The sequence below is a fragment of the Carettochelys insculpta genome, chromosome 26 (assembly GCF_033958435.1).
Source record: "Carettochelys insculpta isolate YL-2023 chromosome 26, ASM3395843v1, whole genome shotgun sequence".
NCBI classification, from domain to species: domain Eukaryota; kingdom Metazoa; phylum Chordata; order Testudines; family Carettochelyidae; genus Carettochelys; species Carettochelys insculpta.
This window is the reverse complement of record NC_134162.1, coordinates 6,409,397-6,427,447: the sequence shown is the minus strand read 5'-3', so window position 1 is coordinate 6,427,447 and position 18,051 is coordinate 6,409,397. Positions and strand designations below refer to the sequence as shown.

At 47.3% G+C, this 18,051-nt stretch overlaps 1 protein-coding gene across 12 annotated transcripts in view; it reads left to right on the top strand.

Moving 5' to 3' along the window:
- ANKS1A (ankyrin repeat and sterile alpha motif domain containing 1A) overlaps window positions 1-18,051 on the top strand; it is a 163,668-nt gene that overhangs the window by 126,803 nt on the left and 18,814 nt on the right. For all 12 annotated transcript variants that reach the window (XM_074977233.1, XM_074977224.1, XM_074977225.1 and 9 more), the window contains 2 exons: window positions 14,642-14,740; window positions 17,164-17,316. In XM_074977233.1, coding sequence (XP_074833334.1) covers window positions 14,642-14,740; window positions 17,164-17,316 — 252 coding nt within the window. The remainder of the gene's footprint in view (window positions 1-14,641; window positions 14,741-17,163; window positions 17,317-18,051) is intronic.

Genomic DNA, 18,051 nt, shown 5'->3' with positions numbered 1-18,051 from the left:
GAGTTATTGACTCCTTCCCATAACAGAAGAACTAGAAATCACCAAATGAAATTGGTAGGTAGCAGGTTTAAAACAAACCAAGGGGAGTATTCCTTCACCCAATGCACAATGAACCTGTGCAACTCCTGGACAAAGGATGTTGGGAAGGCCAACTTGATAACGGGGTTCAAAAGAGACCTAGATAAGTGCATGGAGGATAGGTATTAGCCAGGATGGGCAGGGATGGTGCCCCTAGCTTCTTTACCAGAAGTTTGGAATGGATCACTGGGTCACCTCTTCTGTCCATTGTCTCTGGGGCACATGACATTGGTCACTGTTGGAAGAGAGAATACTGTGCTAGATGGACCTTTGTCTGACCCAGTATAGCCATACTTAGGGCACCCATCACACCTGTCCTGAAGGAAATCTTTTTCTGACCCCTCTCGTCTGGTCTTCAAAACAATCCACCCCCTTCCTCTCTGGCCTCTTCATGCTCATTGTCAGAAGCAGGCTCCCCACAGACCAGAACACACCAGTTCAAAGCAGCACCAGACATTACCGGAACCAAAGAAGCATAACCTGCAGACCTGTCTCAGCTGCTGCAAAGATCAGTGCCTTGTGTGAAACACCTGTCAAGATTCTTGAGTTGTAGATCTGCCTGCCACATCGCACAGTGTACTTGATCCAGTGCATTCAATGCCCCGGGAACAAGTATGGGGCTGAAACCCATCTCTGTGCCCTCAAATTGACTTGCACAGGAAAATGATTAGACACCGTGTATCACATGTGAATGACCACTTTCCACAGTTGCCATCCTCAGTGGGAACCGACGCAAAACTTGGTTTTAAGAGATGATGTTGGGTTTCTGGAGTATTACAGCAATCTGTAACCTGCCAACTGCCCGTTTTGTCATAGGACTAAAGGAAAGTTCACGGGCCATTTACCTTGAGTGGTCCCTTAGCTCAGAGTTCAGCAAAGATAGGATATTGATTCCACCTTGTACTTAGCTGTGACCCTTTTAGTACCTTTCCCAGATGTGAGGAAGATCTCTGTGTAGCTTGATAGCTTCTCTTTCCAATAAAAGAGATTAGTTCATCCATCTTGTGACTAGGGAGAGAGAGGAAGGAGGAGACAGGGAGCGTGGGCAGAAAAGATGAGGTGGAATGGAGGTCTGGTTTTCTTGGAGCCATGTCAGCATTTTTATCCAACAGTATCTAGAAACAGGCTCTTGGGTTTTTTTGGTTTTTGTTTTTTTTGAAATCATATGATTATTCTTCTCGGCTACGAGAGATTTTTTTTTCCATGTAGCTACAAACTCAGACAGGTCCGGATGCCACTGCCCTATTCTTGGCATATGCCTGCTATTCCACTACTCATGCATTTAGGTGATCATTGCAACACTAAGTCTCTGTGGCAGAGTTAAACCCACTTTTGTAGGTAAATAGACCTAAGATGTAGTTTTTCACTGAGCTGACGGCCAACACTATTTTAAATCTTTTGTGTGGAACACTACAAATTCCATTAGTGGAACACTGTGCTGACAGCCTGAAGCAAGCTCTCTTCTTCCAAGTTTCTCATCAAACTAATGCTGCAGTTGCTGTTTCTCTTAATTAGAAAACAGTGTGTAGCCCCTGTCATTTATAATCCCAAATTGGGTCTTGCTTGGAATAGGAGGAAGGTTTTGTATGCTCATGGTCACCACAGGAATACTGTTGCTTTTGGGACAAACTGATGATTATATCCTCTTGGGAGTTTGTCAGCTCATTCTCGGCTGATAGCCAGAAAAACTGAGGGGGCGGGGCCTGAAAACGTTGTGGTGAGCGCAGTTTAAGATGACCTTGGCACAGTCATGAATAGTCGGTATTTTAAGGCACACTGTGCCTCAAGAAATGTTGCCTTTACATGTGACCTCTGTAGGGTTGAGCCCATTGCTGGGTTACAGGGCTCACAAAATTAAAATGTTCCCAATACTCAGATTCCCATGTCTTGTTTCATTAAATATTTCCCTGTCGCTTGCAACCCAAACACTGCAGCATTTTGAAAACTTTAAAGTGACACTGCCTAGTTTTAGATTGAAACGCACCAAGGAAATGTTAAAATTAAAATTAAACTAGACTTGGATAACAGTTGAGAGTATAATGGAACACAGCGTTGGTAACATGAATGGCAGGTTTTTAAAAAATAAAGTAGGTCTGTTTAACATAGTTCTTTTTGTTCAGGATTGCAACTATCAACATTATTCCTGAGTGGTTTTCTGCCGGGGTGGATTTGAAAAAGAGTACTCCAGTATCACATATTCCAGACAGTACTTAATCTGCACTCGGAGGAGGAGAGGGGAATATGTTCAGAAATGGCTTTTGGCCTTGTTTTACAGAATGAGGCCAGAGTTTTCCCTTACATGCTACCGTATGAACTGAATCAAGTGAGTCTCTGGAGAAGACCTCTTATTCCACTAAGGCAATGTTCTCAGAATACCTCTATTTCAGTAGTTGTGCAAACAGTGCTGTAAAAGGTGTTGACGGCTCATTTTTCCTATTGTGCAGTAGCATGAGTAATTAGTCTAAGAGGAAGGCCTTTTTTTCTGCCAACCCCTCCCTAAGCACTGTGGTTGCCCTTCATTGTGAACAATGCCCAGATGCTTTGTATATTGGACAGACTTGTAACTCCCTTAGACAAAGGGTCAACGGGCACAAAACAGACATCAAAACACTCCAGATCCACGAACCAGTTAGTCAACATTTTAATGGAATGGGGCATTCTGTCAATGACCTCAAGGTATGTGTGTTACTGAAAAGAAATTATCGCTCCTTTGTAGAAAGGGAGGCGGACGTACTGACATTTATATTCAAATTAGGAACATTAACACATGGTTTAAATCGTGATGTGAACTTTGAGTCACTATAGGGGCTCGTCTGCATACTTGACTCAATCTAATTCTTGATCTTCCACCCCCATCCCTCCACTCTCTGATTTGCTCACCTTGATTATCTTTTTCTGATTTGTCCTCCTTGCTTACTGTTTTTGGTTCTCTGTGCCTTAAATATTGAGTCTGTTCTGGTCTGGCTATGGTCAGAAGAAGTGGGTCTGTCCCACGAAAGCTCACCGAATAAACTGTTTTGCTAGTCTTTAAGGTGTGCTACTTAACTGCTTTTTGTTTTGATAGTGTATAGACTAGCACAGCTTACTCTCTGTTACCATTCATTGTGACGTTTGTGGTTTGGGGCAGTTGAATTGTGACTTGAACTTTTTTAGTATAGGAGTTTGATCTGGTGAGCAGTTTGCTTTACTGGGAAAGGGTTTTAAAAATTAACCTAATTTGCTGTTTTAAATTGTACTTCCTTGACTTGTAGCCTACAGGAACTTTTTTTCCTTCAAAGAAGAAAATATTTTAGAAACTTGTGTGATAGATAAGCTAACCTAATTACAGCTGCTAGCGGAGCATAAATCATGTAGCATGCTGACCTTGCCCTAGCATATAGAATAGAATACCAGGCAGATCTGCATGCCAAGCAGCATTCTTATTATAATGTTAATAAATAAGATCAATGGTTACAGCCAAGAGATCACCAGCCCCACTGATTTCCAGATGGAAAACAGCTGCCTGAACTTGGAGTTTCTAGATAAGTTATTGCTTCACATCAAATACGGGGAGCTGGCTAGGGTACCATATGATAATACCCATACATATTAGAGATTGGAGAGCCGCTGGTCGTTCATGCAGTGATGACTAGTGGGGCCGAGCAGTTGTTTTTGACTGGGGATTGTAGCTCTGCTCGGGGATAATCAAATACCATGCTTCAGGGCACAAGGTAATCAGAGGGGTCAGGAAGGAATCTCCATCTCTTCCCCTGCCCCCTCCCCGCTTAAGCTTCATGTCCAGCATGGCCTGATTGGGTAGGTCTCTTGCCTTTCTCAGGTATTGTGAAAGGTTCTTTCTTTCTTCGGAAGCCACCAGAGAGGTTGACAGTGTGATACATCTCCCATTCCCAGATCATTTCACATTTATACTGTGGTTGTTTTTCGGTGCAACTATATTAGGATCTCATGAAGGAAGTTAATTAAATGGAAAGCATAGCCTTGTTTTGTTCGTGCGCAGGCTTGGATTTCTGGAGAATGTGAAGAAAACACCTAACCATGATTCAACAAAAGAGCATCTGAAACTGTAATGTGTTCTTCTCATGTAGGGCCTTGGGCTCCTGCAAATATTTTGTTTTTTTTAATTAGAGGAAAGTAGTAGATATTTGAGGGTAGGGAAGAAAAGGGTATTCGCAAATGAGAGTTCTGACATTAATTTGACTAAATGTAGTTTAGTGTCAAATCAGATTAGCCTGTCGGTAGATTTGTTACAGGGGTGTCTGGTCTTCATCTTTTCCTGTTCTCTCTCCTTGTGTACATGTGAGCAGCGTTCAGAGCTAAGGTGCTGGCTTGATGCTAACAGAGAAGAGCTGAAATGCAGGCTTACTGAATAGGTCTGCCAGGCTGCTTTCCCTTTAGAATGCACATGCCAGACGGCCTGGCAAATTGCTTGGAACAGGCACTCACCGCTGTTGAGCGGGTGTGGGATAAACTGATGCACCTTGTACGGAGCCTCCACTCCTACACTCCAAGAATCAGTTGAGTGGGTGCTAGAAGGCAGTGCTGCAATCTTCCGCTATGCCTGAGATCTGCACATCTCCCTCGGGACCATAGCCAACCTCTGACATCCCAAATCTGGGAATTCCAGGTCTTTTTTGCACTCTTAGCTCATATAGCTCCTAAGCTCAGTGTGCACCCACTGGGCGGCTGCCAGCCTTTTAACAGACTCCAAGATCTCGTTGGCCTAAAGCTTTTCCTACATTTGTTATGAAGCTCATCATTCTGTGAAAGTCATCTAGGAGACTTGAGTTGTTCATTCCAATAAAATCCTGTGCTGAGTGCTCTGCCGGTGAGTTTGTGTGCATGCAAGGTTTTGTTGCTTTGAGGTGCAGAAGAACAGTCTGCTTTGGGGATTTGAGCTGGTTACAGCTGTTTGGAGAGTTACATTAGTGGAAACGCATCTTAAAACAGTATTAGTGTTGATCTGCTTTTGTGCTGCTTGTCCTGGTTTCAATCAGGAGTGAGTTTTGCTGACGTACATCAGTTTTTGGTCAGTCTCCTCTGCGGGTTTGTACTGGGGAAGTTATACTGCAGACTTGCCACTGAGGTCTGTAATGGGGCAAATCACTATTGTAGATAAGGCCTTCATGTAATGAGGTATCTGTCTCTGTGTTGGGAGCATGCTTCTGCTGAATGGGAATGCAAGGTGCTTTCCTACCTGATGTCAGTGGAGGGCTCTGACATAGAGGGAGAGGAACTTGGTTGCTAGATGGATTCATCCAGGCCACCAGAATCGCCTTGGAGATGCATGGAATTGAATGCTTCTTCCCTGCTGCGTGACTGCTCTTCAAAAAGGTGTCTGTGCAAGCTTCAATTCATGGTGTCAAGTGCTATCTTTCTGACAACTCTTTAGCAGGCTCAGAGTGCAGCTTAGCTAGTCAGTTTAGCTTTTCTCTTAGCTGGTGTGGTGTGGCCCATCCCCCGGAGGGAACAGCATGACTCACTCAGCCCATGACTGAATGGTGGACAAGCACTTGGGCATAGTAATATGATGGCACTGAGCCGTAAGAAGAGCTTTTTGTGCAAGCTGCTGGAAAAGCAGCTCCAGCAATACCACAATTAGCATCTTGAGCACAGCTTTTATGGCCTTTGTCCAGGAAATGGAGTGGTATTGCAAGGGAAGCAATTGTGTACCGAGAGCTCCTGTGCAGCAAATGGGCACAATAGCAGAAGGATCTTAGGGACGCAGTTTTCTGGAGGTTTACATGCTCTTATACCAACAACCTGTACATCAGAGAAGACATGACCTCTGTGGTGGTTCATAGGAGCCCCCGTCTTGTGCTGTGACCCTGCTGTGTTCCGTGCTTCACGCAGATCAAACTCAACCAGCCCCAAAGAGCATATGAGGAGTTGAATCCCTGCATGAAGAACAGCGAAGTGTTTGTGGGCTGTTCACTAAGACATTTATTGTAGTTGTGCTCAGTCTGAAGGCTTTCGATTGGTTGGTGAAGTGAAGGTGCAGAGTGGTTTGTATTTAGCTTACTCAAGCCCAGGGAACTTTTTATCCCAGGCCCAATCTTGCTTGGTGCTGAACTCCATCAATGTCTACTGAAACTGGCGACTGAGGAGGTTCCACCTGTGGCAGGATCAGGGCAGCAGAAAGAAGCATTTCTCTGTCCAACTTGCGGCAAGTTTGACCTTCCGCTTTGTTTGATTTCTCTCCCCTGCTTTACCTGTTGATGTCTAGAGCTGCTGCAGTTTAGGATGCCTGCGGGAAAGGAAACGTGGTGTTGAAAGCACAACAGCGGACCTTAGTTATTCAGTGTTGATTGCAGCATGGCTAATGCACAGAGCCCCGTAACAGAGCTGAAAGCAAAATGCAGCCACTTCATTTTTGCTGAATTTTTTGCCCATGTATGCTGGGATTGTTATAGTGGTGACGGAAGGAATTAGTCATGGTTGTCAACTTCAGGCAATTTTACTGAGGGGAGCAAAAAATTAACTGCTGCTTTAATGGCATTTTTAAGGCTTGTGGGCCCCAGAGCTGCTAATGAATTGAATGGAATTATAGTCTGAAGTGCCAGTTGGAGTCCACCCACTTAGTGCATCAAAATCCACTGTGTGCATTCAGTAGCACTAACCTCAGCTTGTTGGTGGCAAATTTTTTAATATCAGACTTTCTGTAGCAGCACTTCTTGATGCGCACTGCAAAAAGGAAGTAGTTGAGGAGAAAAGCAGGGTGTAGAAAATGTGCAGGCGTGTGTCCTAGTGGCTAGAGCAGGGCTGTAGGCACCAGAGCTTTTTGGTTCTAGTTGTGACACTGCCACTGGTATGTTGCAGGACTACAGGTAAACCATTCAAGGTCTGATTTTTCAGAGGTGCGGAGTCTTTAGCTCCGCAGTCATTTGGAAACAGGCATGTTGAGCCTTTGTGAAAAACCAAGCTCTTTTCTTTTCCTCCATCTGTAAAATGGGGGCTAGTGCTGGTGTCTGTTCAAAGCTGGGAAAGTTTTTGGTGAAAAGTCATGGAGTGATTAAAATGTGTGCTCGTTTCTGGGACAAGTTGCCAGTTAACAAAGGTGAGGCGGTTTTTATCCTGTCGAGCAAGGGGCAGTAGTACTTGACGCTTCTACTCTGAGCGTAAAGCCCCGCTGCTTTCCTGCACAGCAGGTAGATGCTGCTTTTCCCATTTGAAGATGGGGGACAGAGGGATGCTGTTACCACTGTGAGAATGTTCCGTGCTTGAATGGGTTTGTGCACCTGTAATGCACAGGTGCAGCATGATTGCATGAGGCCAAATGTGCAGCTTTCACAGCTTGCTGGCAAGTCTGGCTTTACTCTCTCATGGCTACTGGGGCAGACTATTTATTTCTGAACTGAAATGCGGTATTGTCACACTCCCTGAAAGAGCTTCCCTTCATCTAATCCTTCTAAATTCAGTTACTTCCCTTATGCTCGGAGTGCTGCCTTGTAAGACTTGGTTGGACCCGGCAAGCCAACAGTTTTTATGAACCAGGCGGCAGAAGGAAATAGCAGCGCATATGGCAGAGCTTAGAGATGCTCTTCAAATTTTTTTGCTGGGCGTGTCAGTGCTGCTGCTCCACTAGAAACTGTTGGTTGTGCAAAGTACTTAAGTTGGTTACTTAAGTGTGGCTGGCTTGGAGCTCTAGAGTCAGGTCGCGGTGCTGTGCGGGGGGGGTCTGTCCCCTGGCTGCCCAGAAGGGATGTAGCAGACATACTCAGGTCTGGGTGTGCATAGCAGAGATGAAAGTACTTGCATTGACCCTCCTGCCCCACTGGGGGAGAGGCAGTGCAGTTTCGGCTGGCACACAGTTCCCCAACGTCAGGATCTTTGGAGGTGGCAAGGTTGGAATTTCAGATGACTTCTCACACCGCCACCTTCCTCCCCCTTTAGCTGCTGGCTGTTTGGTGCTCATTAGGTTTAGTAGAGTTGCATGAATCTCCAGCTGTGGGCAAGCAAAAAGCAGCTATAGACTTCAGACCTAGCGTTATGGGCCATGTGGAATGAGTTTGCTATTGGTGGTTTAAATCCCAGAAAAGAGGTCACTAAAAACTCACAACAGATCATGAACACCTCTGTTTCTGGTGGTAATTTTCTCCTTTGGGAGTCTCGGCAAGGGCCATGGAGTCTAAACTCTCCTTCTGGGTCGAAATTGAACCATGCTGGTGGGATGGTTGGTGGAAGCTCACTTTGCCACCTTCCAGTCTGTGTTGCACCAAGAATAAGTGGAGGTCTCCAGGACAGTCATCCCGCATCTTTTCCCATTGCTAAATGCATAGTCTGTCAAGTTTCCATCTAAAAAGTAATGGAAATGATTTCCCCAACAGGGTTTCCTCATGTCTGTCTCTCTCTAAAAAAAGAAGTGACAAAGGGGTAAGTCTAGGGGTTATGTCATGACCTGAGATTGGGGGTAGTTACTGTTCTTGCTGGTCTGTGAGCAAGTGGATGTCTAGTATCTTGGGTGGGGAACTAGTCAAGCAGCCATGCAACTCTCTGCAGAAATTGAATCAGTAACTCCAGTAGTAGAGATCTGGACAATGCAGGGTTTCCTGTGCTGCTTCAAGTGAAGTAGCCCTGCTCAAATGAAGATTCAAGGGAAGAGGTTGCTTGGATTCCTGTAATGACTGGACCAGGTTGCTTCTCCTGATTGCTGAATCCTCTTCAATCTGGCAAAATTACAGTGAGGTTCCTCAGCTTCTGTTTTAACAGCTGGGCATCCCCTCTGTCCGGTCTGCCCTGCCATCCAGCACCAGTCTTTGGAGTGCAGGCTTGCGAACAGAAGCAGAGCTCACGTTCGAGAGAATTTAGCTGAGCAGCTGGGACTCATTAAACTGCTCTGCTGGCTGCAAGAGGCTACATGTCTGATGCAGAACTCTTTGCCTTAGGCCTTGCATTGGCTGGAGAGAGAGGAAGGAATGAGGCCGGACTGTGTGTAAGACGCAGCATGTAAAAGCTGGTCAGTTAGGTGCCTGCAGAGCTCCCTGTTGGAGGAGAAATGCACGCAGATTTCAGCAGGCTCGCTATTACCATTTAACCTGGGGATCACTAAGTAGCATGTGGAGGCTGCCTTGGCACAGTGTGGTTTTTGCCTTTGTGCTTTTCCAATGAGAGACCCGAAGATTTGCAGACAATAAATCAAGCGTGACTGAAGCAGACCCTGTTGTAAAGCTTTTACTTCCATAGGCAGGTCAGGCACATAATCAGTGACTCACTGTAACAGGATCAGAGATTAGCATCTCCTTAGCAAGTACACTCCAGGGCAGGGTCTGCTTCCTTCTGTTTTGAAAGTATTAGGAAGCTGTAAGCACGACCATAAATAAGACTTATTCCTCTGTGGCTGAGGAAACAAGAAAAAAGACAGCATCTCAGTTGATGAGATGGTTTAAAAGTAAAGATGCTGTCATCAGTGGCTTGTTTCCATAGTTCAAACTCCACGGGGGGGGGTGCGTGTGTGTACATGTATGTACATACACCCCCCCCCCCCTCTGCCTACCTATACCAGTGTTACCTCACCACAGAAAACAGTGGACATTTTTTTTTTTTTTTTTTTTTTTGCATTGTCTTTGATGTGAAGGCGGTGTTTCTGTTGTTCCGTTGCTCGCACTTGGGACTTGCCTGTTGCTTCCATTAGAGGAGCTCAAAGCACTTCAGACATTGAGGTTAGGCTGAGCCCCCGCTGCATCAGAAGGGTTGTCCCCGCTTCTCTGCAGAGAAGAGTGAAGCAAAGACCAGGGCCGTGATCTCTTGGCTCTGTCTTGTACATTAGTGCCAGGAAAATGCTGTAATAGCAGAGCCTCCCCCTCTCCTCAGCTCAGTTCATGCTTTTTATGTCAGGCGCAGAAGTGATACATTTCACGTTGATCAGTAAAACCTAGAGCTGGGAAGTAGGCCTGGCCACTGAGTGACATTCTACTTCTGTCCGGCAAGAGAAGATTTCCAGAGGTTCGGTAACGAAAGCTGATTGGAGAGGGAGTTTCAGATACACCTCATGGTCCTGTATCAAAATTTGATACTCATGCAAGCAGGCTTATCCTAGGAACAGTTGCTAAACAAGCCATACTTAGACTGTTGGTCCCTGATGGTGCAATGGAGTTAGCCTGTTTGGTTTGGGAGAACTGGGCAAGGTGATGGGCTGGGCTCCTGCCATAGAGATCAGGCTTTCAGGCCCGTTAGGGTCCAAGTGCAGCATTGAAGTGTTTGTGCCATAAAGCCTGGAGGAGTTGGTAAGATGAGTGCGTGTTACCATGAATGAAGTCAGAAGCATGGTTTTCCTGGGAGGAGTTCTTTATAATTGGCATTTCTGGCCTGCAGCTGGAGGAAACTCCTTCTGTGGGCAAGGGGAATGGTAGAAGCAATGCAGGAGAGTTATAGAAGAGGCTATTGCCAGCCTTGTCCCAGTAATGGTCTAGAACAGTCCTCAGAAGAACCAGCTGTAGCAGATGGAGATGGGATTCCTATTTCAGGCGCTGTTTATTTGCTGTGTTGTCTCTAGCAAGTCATTTGTGTGACTTCTTCCCTATGACCTGTGACCAAACTGCACGAAGGATCACACTTGATTCATAACACCACATCAGGAGTATTGCATCCAGTTCTGGGCCCTGCAGTGTAGAAGAGATGTGGATGCACTGGAGAGGGTCCAGCAGAGGGCAACCAAAATGATTAGGGGGCTGGTGCACATAGTCTAGGATGGAGAGGCTGAGGGATTTGGAATTATTTAGTTTGCAGAAGAGGGAAGGGCCATTTGATGGTAGCCTTCAACTCCCTGAATAGGGGATCCAAAGAGGGTGGAGAGAGACTGTTCTCAGTAGTGAGCAATGGCAGAACAAAGAGCAATGGTCTCAAGGTACAGTGGGGGAGGTGTAGGTTGGCAATTAAGGAAAGTTTTCACCAGGAGGGTGGTGAAGCACTGGAATGCATTAGGTAAAGAAGTGGTGGAATCTCCATCCCGAGAGGTTTTGAAGTCCTGGCTGGGATGATTTACTTGGGGTTGATCCTGCTTTGGACAGGAGACTGGACTTGATGACCTGCCAAGATTGGGATCTCTTCCAGACCTAGGATTCTATGATTAATAAGCAAATAAAACCTGGTTAAGTTTAATTATGACATTTACTGGATTACTTTTAAATGTAATTGAGCTGAGGAAGAAGAGATGGCAAAGGAGAAAGGGGTGAGAGCACAAGTGAGAGCTACGAGGGTGAGCTGGAAGAAAGCGCTGGGAATGCTAGAGCAGAGAGAGTGAGGCCACAGCTGAACTTGTTGAATTTCTCTCAGGTGTGCTCGGGTGAGTCTCACTTGGGGAAGGTTGTAGTGCGGAGTTGCTGGACTTGTGGGAGTGAGTGAAAACAGAGATGCAGCAGGGCATGTTTTAGAACTTAAGGAGAATAGTTTGTAGTAGAAGTGGAGTGGTCACGGGACTTCCTTCAGAGGTGCTTAGAGGATTTTCACGTAGGAAGTGAGCCTGGGTTGGACTTTGCACTGGAGAGTGAAGCAGAAGGATTATACCTATCATCGGAGAAGGCTAGGCAGAAGCTGGGAGAGAACAGGATGGGAGACGTGAAGATGGATAGCTTAGCAATCATGGAAAGGAAATTGGGGAGATGGGGGGGATGGAAAGGGAAGGTGAGGCAGGTGATCCTGAAGCCATCAGCTTTGTATCTTTACAGCAAGTTCCTGGTTTCCCTCTGGATAACACATTGCCATAGACAGTTGGGAGACTGAAGAGGAGCAGCTCGTTCATTTGTGCTTAATTGTCTCCCTTAATGGCAGATTTTTTTTTTTTTTTTATGAGAGCTGGAATCTGGATGGGTGTGAAGGACACTCCTGTAAGCTGAGGATCACTTACAGGAAAGACCATGATGATTCTTTTGGCACTGTTACATGCTCTCTCTACTTGTCAAGTCCCCTTAGTATGTAGATTGGCCCAGAAGGATTTTAATGTAACCTATAAATCTGTAACCAAACCAGGGTGCTGCGTAGAGCTCTTGCTGCCAAGTCTCTGATGTCTTAGCTTTCCAAAGGGTAACTAGCTTTGAAAAGCCAAGACCCTGAAGACTACGCCTTTGTACTCCTGCTGTGCCCCCAAAAGAAAGGCATGAGAACTCCAGGTTGGAAGCAACAGCTGGTATCATAGATTTGAATGTCAGGGTCTTTAGAAATTGACCTGTGTAAAGTGTGGAAGGTATGGTCCTGGGTAAACTAGAGGCTCTCTGGAAGAAGCTCCTGCCACTGTTTTAAACAGCTCTCGCACCCAACTGCTCTGGTTCTGTGGCTGTCTGCTTCACCTGCATTTCCTCAAGCTTTCTCTCCTGCTGTAGATGGAAGCAGGAGGATGTTCATCATCCCTTTAGCCACTGCAGGACAGGAGTCAAAACTGGGGATGGTATGGGAGTCAGAACCTGTTCTATAGTCACTCTCTCTTAATCCACCACACTTGCTGTTAGTTAAATAATCCTCTGGAGCTTCATCTGAGCAGTGCTCTCTGAAGTACAAACACGCTGGACTGCACCCGCTCTTCATTGTTACATGTGTGGATCTTCTGTCAGTACTCTGCTGTTATATGCCATGGGGAAGGGGTGGAAGACTTCATCATGCAGGACCAGTGGCTGCTGCCGTGTGATGTGGGAGAACGCTCTGGCCAGTGCCATGAGCTAGAAGAGGGTCACTTGGCTCCTGAGCCTCTAGATTTTTATAGCTTGGCAGCTGCCAAAGGGCATTCAGTGAATTTAGCTTTTAAGGGCTCTTTGCAAAGATCAAGATTCCTGCCAAGCTGGCTCTACCCTGAAGAAATCTGCCTGTGCAGGCATGTGCGCTGAGACCTACAGACAGCTAAAACATGCTGTGGACTAATGAGGGGGAGAGGATCATGTTGGTAGACAAATGCCCTGTCCCAGAACAAACACTTGCAGGGTATGGCCATGTGCTGAGCCCCTGGGAAGCATACCTGTGTTCTGCTGATTGGCCTCCGCACTGACTGACTTGCTATGTTGACATTCTGTTTTTAATGTTTTAAACAATGGTGGTGCTATGTTATGTATCCTTGTGCTGTGAAGACAGTTCCTCCTATCGGATGAGACAACTAAGATGCCATAAAGGGCCTTTTTTATTCCATGGCTTTGACGAAGCTTTTCAGTCCCCTGTTCCCTTACAGTTCCCTGCGCTATGTGGGCCCCTCTTCCCACAGCCCAGCTGCCCTTTCAGCAACACTGCAGCCAGCTTGAGGTAGATTTATTTTATGCTGATAAGCAGCAATTGTTAGCCCTTGCCATTCGCCTCTAATCTGTGGCCATCTCGGCAGTGGGGGAAGCATGTCTGCAGCTGAAGTTGGGCTCTCGTTATCTGGTGAGGTACAGCACTTAGCATAATGGGGACCTGACCTTCACTGGGGTGTTCAGGCACTCTTGCAGCATAAGCCAGTGGTGTTAACTGGGTACAGCCAGTCAAGCAGCTGTTAGGCATGGTCTTTCACTGATGGGCAGACACAGCTGGCCTTACAGGGGCGTGCGCCAGGAATAACTGGAGATCTGCATGGCGATCTGATCAGTAAAGGAAGTACAGTGTGCATGGGCTCACTCTCGCATCACGCTGAGATAATGAGTTTTGTAAAGTGGCATCTAACGATGAAAGCCTCTGCCCTGGGGAGGGGTGGGTTGCCTCTGTCCCCATGGAGACGGATGATAGATGACAGAAATACTGACCTTCTCTGGATCTCCAGCTCTCACAAAAATAAATTCAATTTATTCTCTCTGGCTCTCAAGGGAGCCTGGGCAGAGCTGAGCATCTCTTGCCTGTCAGCACCGGGCAGCAAGCAGCTGCCAGAAGGGGTTGTTTGTGCAGAGGGGAGATTTGCATTGCTAAGCTGTGATCAAGGAAATGGGTGATAAAAGCATCTGCATTCAGAAACGGGAAGGTCCCTAAAATCTATCAGCTGCTAAGAGATGCTATGGAACAGAGAGGGGAGAAGGGAGGAGGTAGCTGCATTCATCCTGCCTCATTTAATTGCCTCAGCAGGCACAGGGCATGTTCCAGAATTAACCCATCAATATGCGGGGTGACTGGCTTCACTTCTGCCTAGGCTGCCTGCTTGCAGCAGGTGGTGGGCCCCATAGTAAGTATGTGAAGCTAAGAAACCCCCCCGAATGGGGAAGCTGTCTGGAACGGTTGGGGCAGATGGGGAGGGCGCACAAGAGCTGCAGTACTTCTGGCTGCCAGCTGCTAAAAGAGATCCTGGTAACAGCCTGGGAGAGGCATCTTATGGAAATCCAACCGAAGCCCACAGATGATGATGATGGGGCCTACAAGGGGCTACAGATGACACCTGTTCAGTCAATGTGTTTTATTGCTCTGCCCTGCTGGAGTTACTCCGGTGACCTTCCTGCGTGTTCCCCTGCTCCAGAGTGAGATAAGGAGTTTTCTGCTTTCTCTGGTTCCTCTGGCAGCAGAGTGGGGCAGGTGTGTGTCTGGCATAGGGGAAAGCAGCTGTGGCATCCAGAGTTCCTACTTCAGCAGCTAACCCTGCTGCTGCACTAGGCTCCCACGTCTCTCTCTCTCTCTCTTGTTCTTTCCACAGGGCTGTAATGTAATGGAAGATCAGGACCTTCGGGAGATTGGGATTAGTGACCCGCAGCACCGCAGGAAACTTCTCCAGGCTGCCCGTCCCCTTCCCAAGGTGACAGTTGCATTCATAGCCACATGCAACACTGAGTCGCTGCCCCATGGGAGGTGGGGTGGGGTGCTGCAGTTAGCCAAATGGGGAGAGAGTTGCTGGGGTGAGGAGGGCCACAATGCAGAAGGAGAGCGTCTAACGCCACCCATGCTGCTGTAGAGACGGTCCCTGACTTGGGAGAGCTACTTCCTGGAAGAAAACTCCTGAGAAAAGGACTGTAAGATGCCGTCGTCCACCAGAATGAGGAGTGGCTAGCAGGGGGACAGTACATTGGGTTTTTAGTTTGAGGAGAAGCAGAGGTGTTTTTCCTCTGCTGAGCTGACTGGGTTTCGGTTGGCACGTCTGGACGCTAAGGAGCCACCAGAACCGTGCAGCTTACAGGGCTGAGTGTCTGCTCCAGACCACCAGACTCCTTGGAACTGCACCTCAGAATCCTGAGAGTACGCAGATGTGGCAAGGGGCAACCTCCCTTCACTGCAGGGAGCTCTGCTTTCCCCTCTAGTTGCTGAGAGCTTGCCCTGCATGTTGACATGGTGTAAGTACAGCTCTTCATGGGTTGTGGAGACCTTGTATAAAGGACTCATGCAAATAGCCTCCTAATGCTAGGGAGGTACAAGGCATCACCCTGGCAAGAAGTGCCGGTGTATTCACCGGTGTTCCGTAGATGGGTTTCTGAGCGTCCTGTTTTGGGTGTGCTGCCGCTTCCAGCTAAAGTCCCGGACAGGGGCATGGTGAATTTCATTCAGTGTTTGACTCTTCCAGAGCTTTCTCCCGCTGTGCTGATGTCTAATTGCTGCGTTATCTGTTTTGGCCAGAGAAATTGAAGAAGGGTAACAGCTGCCCTTGGCCTGACTGCCATCCTTGTCTCACACTCAGCCAGTGCTCAGTGTAGCCTCATGCCATCACTTCTAGTTACAGCCAAAGGTCCCGTCACCCAGCTTGAATTTGCACCGACACCCTAACCTAGCTCATGTGCTCAAACGAGGCCATCTTCCTTTGGATTTCTCAGACCTCTGCCAGGGCAGCAGTGTGAAATTGGATGCTGCCTTATCTGTGCCAGTGGCATGTCATGAGGGCTATTTCAGGCACTTGGAACAGAGCATCGCTGAGGCTGTGGGCAGCAGGATGCCTTCTGCTAGCGCCGGAACAAAATAAATAGAGCGAGTCTCCAGCTCCATTTGTTAGAGGAAAATATGCCCAGGAGTCGAAGGGAGAACTTAGTTTTAGGGTGTGGTCCCAAAGGGCAGACAGACCCAGTCAGTTGTCTGAGCCCGAGATGGGTGGGATGTGAGAGGCCTTTGTAAGTAAGTAGATGAGAACATTGTCAGCTCTTCTTCCTGCCAGGCTGTTCCTTTTTTCCAGTTAGTTCCACACCCTGCTCCAGAGTGGCACTGCTGGATACTACATTGGTACCTTCTAGCACTGAAAAGCTGTCAGCGTGTCATTGCTGTGAAGTAACCAGGAGTGAGTTCAGAGGAGGTCTTTCTAAAGTTGGTAGCTGGCAGCAGCTTCCTCATAAAAACCACCTGCACTTGTGGCACCAACCACTAGTCTTTGATACTTACAACAGCCATGCTGAGGCCTGAAGGGGCCCTGGGGATGGCCTTCAGTTCTGCAGTGCCCCTCCAGGTCAGGACAAAGGTTTTTGGATGGGGAAGCTTGGGGGAAGGCCTGTTCTTTTGCTGTCACCTGATAACTGAGAGACTCCCTCCTCCTGGGCTATTTGATACAGCAACTTCTGTGAGCATAACATTGACCAAAAGAAGATTTTTCTTCCAGCCTTTGGTATTGGGAACTGTCCCCTGGGTCTCCTTTTTCTGGCAGCCTTCTCTTGGTGTGCATGTGTTGGATTGTGCCTCTCCTTCCCCCACCTGGCTGCTCCCTGTTGCTTATGAAACAGTTACTACTGAGTCACAGAACTTACCATTGTCCATGGCATACAGAGCCTGCGCCTCAGGCTAGAGCTGGCTATGAGATGGGAAAGCTGTGCTCGCTAGTGTGGAGGGAAGCGCGCCACCAGAAGTACCACTGCCTGCAGTTCAGGCTTTGCTGTGTTGCAAATACGGCTGGCATGCAAACATGTTCCCCAAGCTGCAGTGGGGATCTTGGTTTTGAAGGGCAAATGCAGAAGGGAGAGAGTGTTTCCCAGTGAGCACAGCATGGGAAATTCCTGGAGTTTTCCCCCGTTTTTTCACTGTGCAACCTTGGATGTGCCTGTGAACACTGGGGCCTTGCTTATCTGCATGCCAATTGGCATAACACAGACCTGGCTGCTTATTTCTTAGAAAATTCTCTGAGACCTTTGTGTGGAAGTCATCGTACAAATCCCGGTTAGAACTCTTTAATTACCTGGCGCTTTAACTGCAGCCACTGTAGGGTGTGGGATCCCTGGAGCTTTTTAACCCTTAATGTTTTCACATTTGTAGGTGAAATCTCTGGGCTGCGATGGGAACACCCAGCCTTCAGTTCCTGCTTGGCTTGACTCTTTGGGGCTGCAGGACTACATTCAGTCCTTCCTGTCAAGCGGCTACAGCTCTATTGACACTGTGAAAAACCTCTGGGAGCTTGAAATAGTAAATGTAGGTACTTGTTTTCCCATTGCCTTTGCTATAACCCTGCACAAGTTCCCCCCAGGCAGGTGTGACTTGCAGAGAGGTTGGTTAAGCTCAGTGCAGCAATGCTAGAGCACCTGTTGCATATGAAGACGCAAGGAGAATCGGCACTCCTGTAGGCTGATTATGTGTCCCAGTGCTGTTGCCATTTGAAAGGACTGAAATATCAAACTCAGAGGTAAGCGAGCTCACTCTTAAGAGCACGGTGTGCTGTCTTTGTGACTCCTGGCGGCAGGTGAGCCTGGGGTTAAAACAGCCCAGTTAGTCCGAGTGGTGGAGTTGGCGTAGATGAGAAGAAAGCAAGCAGCAGTGGCAACACAGTAGTGAAGGCAGTCTGGGAACAGCCAGAAACGATCTTTGCTGACATGTACATAGTGCCAATATGCAGGGATTAGAAAGATACCCGAGTAGGACTTAACTCGGGGAGAGCTTGTGAATAGGTAAATCTGTTCTTGGTTGTGAATGAGAGGGTACTGACTGTAATGGGTCTATTCTGTTTCTTTTCCTTTCCCTCTATTTCATGGCACTGGTTCTTCCATAGTCCCAAGATTAAATAAACCTTTGTCTAATTGAAATATAACATGTCTGCTGCAGTGCTGTACTTCAAGGTTTTCACCCTGCAAAAGTCAACAAGCGTTATTTGTATTCAGTTGCAGTATCAGGCAGCCTGACCTAGCGGCTTAAGCATGGGGTTGAAATCCA